The sequence below is a fragment of the Hippocampus comes genome, unplaced genomic scaffold, assembly GCF_001891065.2.
Source record: "Hippocampus comes isolate QL1 unplaced genomic scaffold, H_comes_QL1_v1.1 scaffold55, whole genome shotgun sequence".
In the NCBI taxonomy this organism is placed as follows: domain Eukaryota; kingdom Metazoa; phylum Chordata; class Actinopteri; order Syngnathiformes; family Syngnathidae; genus Hippocampus; species Hippocampus comes.
Genome location: NW_017806170.1, coordinates 691243 through 699192, shown reverse-complemented (window position 1 = coordinate 699192; position 7950 = coordinate 691243). Strand labels below are relative to the sequence as shown.

Sequence of the window (7950 nt, the reverse complement as noted above, 5' to 3'; positions counted from 1 at the left end):
TCAGGAGTCTTCAATCCTAGAAATTGACTCAAATGTCAAGAATAAATAACGATGGGACTGGCTTGACAGAAAAGTCACTGTAAAGGTTAAAATTGGGTCCAAGTTCGACGAAGTTACAGAAGCTCTTGGACAATTTTTGAAGAAACCAGACGCAGCAGGCAAAGATTATTGTGTGTATTGGAGTGACTTAATTAACTATGGCTCCCGTGGATGCGTGGCACTGACAGATCATGCAACAATAGTGAAAAAACATGCCGACAAAATCGCCAGTCGATGGAGCAATTATTCTTTGGGATCGGCATTTTTCAAACAAACTTAGTCAGCGGATACAACTAAAGACGTTACTGTATGAGGTAAGAATCAACAGCTTTTTATCACATTTACACAATACTTTGTGAATACAAGTCATGAACAAATCTTAAATATGGCAGGGAATGTGTTTACTTTTTTTAGTTTTGATTTTGAGCAGCAAATCTGGAGTTACATATGCTCACCAGGAATGCATAAGCAAAATTGCACAACTTTTCACTTGAAAGAATAGTGGCGATCTTGGGATATTTTTCTGTTCAATTTTCAAATAGTGTGTAAATTCAATACACTATCTTCAGCATGTTTAGTGCCCTTTTTATAAGTAACCACGCCCCCGGCCAGGCCACGCCCTTTCCGCTTTTTTCATTACTCACCATTGCCATGTATGGTTTTTGGGGCAAATCAGGGAGGAAATCTCATTTTTAACACACCCCACAGGATACTCATTGGGACTTCCAACAACACCGTTTGGGTACCGGCACCATTTTAAAAATACCGAAAGAGATACTCAATACGAGTCGCAATTGAAGACTGTTTGTCTCTCTGACCGCTGACATGAAGCTTTCTTTTATTATGGGCATTATTTATGAAGCTTTCATTTTCACGGAGTTTGCAGACTTTGTAAATTCTTCATTTCCGGGTTTCCCTGAGCATGAATTTGAAATAAACGCAAACTCAATCCCTCTCCAGGTTAACGCTGTCCCACGACAAGCCTCTCTCTCCACTCTGGCTATCCTGCAGCGAGCAAGGGAGAAGAACTCACAGATCATGGCCCCCCTCACCGAGGAGGAGATGGAACAAATTGACCAAGACCAGGCGGATGTAAGCAAGGTGCACAGCAGTGAGATTCAAGGGGAGGTGGCCGAAGAGCATCCCGGCGCCAAACCCGCTGAGGAAGTCGCATCTGGCTCTTCAGCAAGTGCCGGGCCCTCATGGTCGGACAAAGGCCTCTCTGCTTGTCACTCATGTCCGAAGACGTTCCCCTCGCAGCTGCAGCTCCTCCAGCACCGGCGCGCGGCGCACGGGCCCAAGCGCAGCTTCCTGTGCACCGTCTGTGGCAAGACCTTCGCAAAACAGATCCACGTACGCAACCACATCCGCACGCACACGGGCGAGCGACCCTTCCAGTGCGCCGACTGCGGCAAGACCTTCTCGTCCCTCGCCAACCTCACCCGCCACACCCTGATCCACACGGGCGTGCGGCCGTACCGCTGCGACGTGTGCCAGCGGGCCTTCTCGCAGTCGTCCAACCTGCGCCAGCACAGCCTGCTGCACGCGGCAGGCGGCAGCGGGGGCCTGATGTGCCCCGACTGTCCCGCCACCTTCCGCTGGCCCACCAAGCTGGCCGTGCACCGCTTCACGCAGCACCCCGGATCTCCCGCACCCTTCCCGTGTTCCCACTGCGAGGCCGGCTTCCTCACCAGGAGGCAACTGGAGGCCCACCGCTCGGCGCAACACCCAGTCGCGCGCTCAGAACCCCAGGACGCCTCTGCCGGCCAATCGGAGACATCCCACTCCACCGCGGATATCCCGGTTCGAGTTGGCTTGGACTGCGACATTTGCGGAAAGAAGCTCAACTCCCCCGCCAATCTGCGGCTCCACAAGCTGAGCCACCCCAGTCCCGGCCGGCCGCGCGGCACCGCCGCCAAGCACGGTAAATCCCACCAGTGCCCCGTGTGCGGCAAGCTGTTTGTGTCCAGCTCGGGCGTAGCACTGCACCAGCGAGTCCACACGGGCGAGCGGCCGTACCCATGCCAGATATGCGGCAAGCGCTTCCGCCAGAGCACGCACCTGCGCGAGCACTTGCGCACGCACTCGGGTGTGCGGCCCTTCTGCTGCGAGGTGTGCGGCAAGGGCTTCATCCAGAGCATGCATCTGGTCGAGCACCGCCGCACGCACACGGGCGAGCGGCCGCACGTCTGCCCGCACTGCGGAAAGGCCTTCAAGACCTTCTCCAATCTCAGAAACCACAAGAAGACTCACAGTCGCCAGCAGAAGCTGGACCGGGATGCCGACGCCAAAACTGACTCGGCCGTGGAGATTTCCACCGTGGAACTCCCCAAGTTGCAGCCGCACCTCATCCAGATCCAATCCTCGGACGTTCAGCAGGTTCGTATCCATCTTGCATTCGGGTGGGCACATTTTTGAGGCCCAGGTCATTCGTATGTGATGTAAATGTTTTAACGTAGATATATAATTGGGGCAGGGGGATTATATATATATACATTTATATATAAATTATACAGAGAGATTGGGTCAGTTTCATTTTTAACAACTATGCAATACGAAATGAACATTGGGAATATGAAAATTCATTTGCTAAACTTATTTTACAAAAATACATTTTAACAGTATTTATATAACTCATTAGCTCATTTGAATGACGGATACCTAATTTGTTTAATACTGTAAAAACATGCAAAATTTATGACATTGCATTTTTAATAATATAAATGAAACAAGTGATTTAAAAGGAAAAGCGAACTGAGTTTGGGATTTAACAGTTAGATGACTGCCACAAATATTACAGGAGACTTGATAGACCAAATACTGGCTCGACCCGATTAATGAAGGAGTGTGCCATCGGTGGCCACCCCCGATCAACACTTATCATCCAAAGCATACCACATTTCACCGAACATCTGTCCCGCCGTCACAGGGCACGAACACCATCATGTGTAATGAGTTCGGGGAGACCATCGCCATCATCGAGAGCAGTGAAGGCGAGGCGCTGCCACTGGAGCAGGCCCTGGAGATCTTTCACACGGCAATGGAGAACGGCCTGGACGGACTACACATGCTCTGAGCGAAAAGAAATACAAGCGTTAAAACACGGGTGGTATGAAAACTATTTAGATATTCACACATACCCCCTGTTCAAATGTCGGGAGTCACGAAGAAATGTTATTTTTGAAAGAAGACTTTTTTTTTTTACCTAATGAATAAAGAAATGAATTGATAGGAAATACAGATTAGACTTGATGTCAAGATTGTTTTTTTTTTTTCATGGAAAACATGAAATTTAAATGTATTAAGAAAAATGTACTTTAAAGGATTTGAGTGTCTTGAGTTTTTTTAGAGGATTTTTACTATGATTTGTATGAATTTCATGTGACAGCTCTTGACACAAAATGAGGTGCTAATAAATAAATAAACTCAGTTTGCATCCTGAAGAATTCAGTCACCACATTTCACTTGTTTTTTTAATTTAACTGACCACCTAACTTTATTGGCGTACTGAAAGTTACAGATACAAACTTAATTTATTCATATAAATTTGTCTTTTGGATACTGGAACAGCCAAACATAAACACAAAAACATTAAAAGCCATATAGTTTTTGTAACCCCACCCCCATGTCTTTGCATTTCAGAGTCCAGTTTTTGTTTTGTGATACAGCTAGACTCTTACAGTATTTACCCAACAAGTTTTGCACTACGGTCAAGTGTTCTGTTCCAACAGTTCTATTTTGATTGTGACCGTTTGGAGGGAGGAAAGGCATAAAGTGACAAAAGGAGGAAGTAGGAAAAAGGGAAGTAAAGAGTGTTGAGGTGGGTCTAGAAACGTTTAAAAAAAAAACAAAAACTAGTTTGTTAAAGGGAAGACAAAGCACGAGGATAGGGTACAGTACATGCCTCCAAAAATTCCAAAGGGAGGGCAAGGAAAAATGTAAAGAATAATTAAAAGTCACAGGTGGAGCTAACACGTTGATGATAAAATTCAAAGTATAAAAAAACAAAACAAAAAAAAAAAACCCAAAGTCCATAAAAATGGCCACCATGGACTAACCTCCTTCCTTCATGCGTAAGCAATGAGAGGCACGGGAATGTTTGCTTCCTTCAGACTACGATGCAGGGTACAGCAGGAATGTTGGCACAGCCAGGACGTCCACTTTCTGTCAACTCTGCAGTCGTTTTTTTTGTTGTTGTTTGTTTTTTAAAGAGCTCTCCGGAAGCAGCCTGTCGGTCGACTGGAAAAGCAAAGCGACTGATCATGCCGACGGTTTAGGGTTGGACAAAGTCTTGAGGGTCCCAGCCCCCCAGAATGTCAGCAGAAACTTAATGGAAGCAACGCTCTACATCCGGGGAAAAAAAAAAAGAATTTTGACGACTTTCCCTCTTAACATCATTCAAAACAAATCAAGATAAACGTTTTTTTTTTTGTTTGTTTTTTTTTAACGCCAATCAACACATTTGGTCTTTGTGAACATCCATGGGAAAGTTCCGGGGAATCCATCCAACGTTCCGGAATCTCAATACAGACACCACGGCTTGTCCAACTTTTTACTTTTTGGTTCTCTTATTCTAAACGTACATCACACTGGGCTTCCAGAGATGGGAATACAAGTCCACATGGTGGCAAAAAGTCCTCATCTGGAAGAGTCCTGCGAGTCGCCGGGATCCTCCTCGGCTCCGGGTTCTGCATCCTCATCCTCCCTCCCAGGCCCGTCACCCGACTGGGCACCAGAGGGTCCGGGCAACGAGTCAGCGGGGACGGTGAGACAGGCGTCGGCCGGGGTGGCCGTCTGCATGATCTTCTGCCGGACTTCCCTGATCTTCAACTGCAGACACACCTTGGTGGGGAAGATGTCCGAGTACCTGGTCTGGAAGGCGGCCGTGGCCTGAGCTGCAAATGAAGTACAACGTCAACACTGACGCGGCTCCATGGCTTGATTACAGAAATAAACGCCATACTTTTCTAATCCAACGTAAGAGTGGAAGTACGCTTAGTCCACTCCATTTGTGTGCACTTTTGCTGATGTTGCGAACCAGAAGACATGTTGCAAGCTTTGACTCAAATATCGGGATCTATTCTGGACGCCGTACTGCCACGGTAGCAGCGCGTCGTAGCATACGTTTTGCCAACCTGATGGAAAGAAGCCCTGCTGCTCTTGGAACAGCTGCATCACCAACGCCCTCCTCTGGTCCAGCGTCCGTCGCAGGGACGAATACGGCACTTTGTCAAACTCCAGTTCGGCCAGGATGTCCTCGCCATCAGTGCCTGCGCAAAACAGAAAATAGAAAGAAAACCAAAATACAGAAAGCATAAAACGTCTACTTTGTGGATATTGGGAACTTCTATGTTTATGCCTGTGAGTAAAGAGCAACTAAGTATTTCGAGGGCTCACTTTGTGCGGATAATTTTCACAAAAATGTTTAATATTTTTCGCCTTGTGAGGTGAAATTTTTAGATTTATGCATTTTTTTGTACTTATGTATAATAAATCATGTATTTGTTGGGACACACATTAATTTTACTGTTTATTAAAAAAATACACGGTAAGAGGACCATGGACATTAATCTCATAATAAATCGCAGCCGTAATAAAACCATGTGCAGGTTGATGTGTGTGTGTGTGTGTGTGTGTGTGTGTGTGTGAGTGTGTGTGTGTGTGTGTGTGTGTGTGTGTGTGTGTGTGTGGCCGCGAGTGTTTGTGTGCGTTACCTGGCCGGTCGAAGGTGAAGATATCGCCCTCGCACTTGGCGGCGCTTTTTGGCGTGTTCGGCTCCGAGCTGCAGCTGGAACGCCGCCGACTCTTCCTCTTTGGAGACACTTGATCATCGGTAGCCGAGTCCAAGTCTGAACCACAAAATAAGCAATGTGACTACTGGGCTCTGTATTACCAATCTACGGGGATGGAACGGATTAATGCCATTTGCATTCATTTCAATGGGGAAAAAACAATTTGAGATTTTGAGTTGAAATCGTCATCATCACTGGAACAAATTAACCTCTCATCTCAAACCAACAATAATAACGATAATAATTGACAAATGAGAGACCTGTTGAGTTCTTCCTCTTGCGTCGATAGCTGCCCAGGATGGCCCGGGGGGATGTGGCGAGGCTCTGCAGCGTCGGCGACGGCAGCACCTCCTCGGGTCGAAACTCCGGCAGCTCGGCGAAGCGCTCCTCGAAGTAGACCTCCGACAGCACCCTTCCCGACCAGCACACACAAAAAACACGCACACGGCATATAGTGCGCCGTCCCGCTGGCGGTATACTGTCATATTGTCAGCACTCACTTGTCCACGGAGTCAAAGGTCTTTTTTAAAGGTGGGGGGCGGGCTTTGATCTTCTTTGGCAGCGGCGCTTCTTTGTCGGTGTGCGGGGGCGGAAGGGTGGGCTCAGTGGCTAATGGGGGAGGCACGGGAGAGGAAGGGAGGGAGTCCTTCCATCCAGCCTAAACAAAACAACCACCGCAAAGACTTGTCAGCTTCAGGGTCATTTCTTTTCGGAAGAATTGTTCACTATTCGCCATCAGTCGGGTCAGTGGCATCTTGACATACAAGCCGAGTTGCAAGCCGGTTACCTCTCTGGTGGTTTCTGCTGTGCTGTCACAGGACAAAGGCTCCTCAGCTGAATGCGAAGTGGGAGACGCAGACGTCGGTCCCGACGGTTCCGTGTCGAAGGAGAAGTGGCTGTTGGATGAGGCGGCCGCGGCCTCCTTTTCCCTTTCCTTCTCCCGCTCCTTTTCACGCTCCTTGCCCCGCCCCCCTCCCTCGTAGCTGCCTACCGGGATGCTGGCCAGTGTGGCCTTCACTTTCTGGGGGGGTCTGGTTGGGAGGTGGCTGAGTTTGAGTGTTCCGGGTGCGCTGGCTGCCGGACAGAATTTATAAATAGCAAATGCAAGATTAAAAATCAAACTAAACAAATGAATAAATCAGATAAAATATTAACAGCAATACTAATTGCTTCTATTCTACAGAATACAAATAGCATACAATACAATCATACCATTGTAAGTATTCAGACAAAATCTGTAATGGAATAAAACATGACAAAAGACACAAATCCTGTGCTGTTATCAAAACGAGTACTAAAAAAAGAAAGGATTTTGCATCCATACTACATCTCACAATCTGTACTTTTTTTACTTTTACTTAAGTAAAGGAGTTTAATCAGTACTTTTACTTTTCTGCCTTTTTTCCCCCATACATATCTGTACTCCTACTTGAGTACAGTATGCGAGTACTTGCACCACCTGCGTCAAAATGTCAACAGGCATACCAGTTGTTTGGATTTGAAGCGGACTGCAGGACCTTGCAGCAACAACGGGTCCACCAGGAGGCGCTGCTGAGCTGCTGGTTATGGCGCTCTGAGCCTGGCGTTCTGGCTGCATCAGCACCTCCGGCTGCCTCTCAGCCTGCTTGTCTGCAGCTCTGTCAGCAGCCAGGTGGCGCTCTTGAGGCGGCTGGGGCACCGTGATGGCGGCGGGGGGCGCCGTGTGTTTAGCCATGATGTGGCTGGAAACGCTGGAGGGGCTGGAGACTGAATAGACTGCCGTGCTAGGCGGTATGGCCTCCATGGAGACCACCCCGGTCGCCATGGTGACACTCTGCGAAGGAGGGTAGATGGCGGTGAGGATCTGGCCACCGGAACCGCAGACGGGGGCCGAGGTGGGGGGCTGCGGAGACGGCGCTGTGGCCAGGAGAGGCGGTTGACCTGGATGCGGGTGGACACGAGCGTTCAAATAGGGAGTCCGCTAGCTCTCTGAGAGTGCAATGAATGTGAACCAATTAAAACAAAAACAACAACAGTTCCACTCAGTGATTCTCAAAGTACCTCCAACAAGTATGCGGGATATGTTCGATGCCCCCCCCCCCCCCCGTTAACACAGGTTTTTTTCTAAAAACTCCTACAA

The 7950-nt window shown here is 48.1% G+C and overlaps 2 protein-coding genes across 3 annotated transcripts in view; one reads left to right on the top strand and one right to left on the bottom strand.

Moving 5' to 3' along the window:
• Positions 1-3482, top strand: part of znf526 (zinc finger protein 526) — an 8432-nt gene extending 4950 nt beyond the window's left edge. Inside the window, exons 7-8 of the mRNA XM_019896063.1 lie at positions 1000-2418; positions 2969-3482. Of these exons, the coding sequence (XP_019751622.1) occupies positions 1000-2418; positions 2969-3115 (1566 nt within the window). The 3' untranslated portion in view covers positions 3116-3482. The remainder of the gene's footprint in view (positions 1-999; positions 2419-2968) is intronic.
• A 569-nt stretch (positions 3483-4051) lies between these two features.
• cicb (capicua transcriptional repressor b) overlaps positions 4052-7950 on the bottom strand; it is a 39201-nt gene continuing 35302 nt past the window's right edge. Inside the window, exons 15-21 of one of the 2 annotated variants that reach the window (XM_019896061.1) lie at positions 7317-7751; positions 6619-6905; positions 6332-6489; positions 6092-6252; positions 5754-5888; positions 5175-5309; positions 4052-4934 (exon numbers count right to left, since the gene is read on the bottom strand). In XM_019896061.1, the coding sequence (XP_019751620.1) occupies positions 4678-4934; positions 5175-5309; positions 5754-5888; positions 6092-6252; positions 6332-6489; positions 6619-6905; positions 7317-7751 (1568 nt within the window). In that variant the 3' untranslated portion in view covers positions 4052-4677. The remainder of the gene's footprint in view (positions 4935-5174; positions 5310-5753; positions 5889-6091; positions 6253-6331; positions 6490-6618; positions 6906-7316; positions 7752-7950) is intronic. The other variant, XM_019896062.1, reaches the window with a different exon arrangement.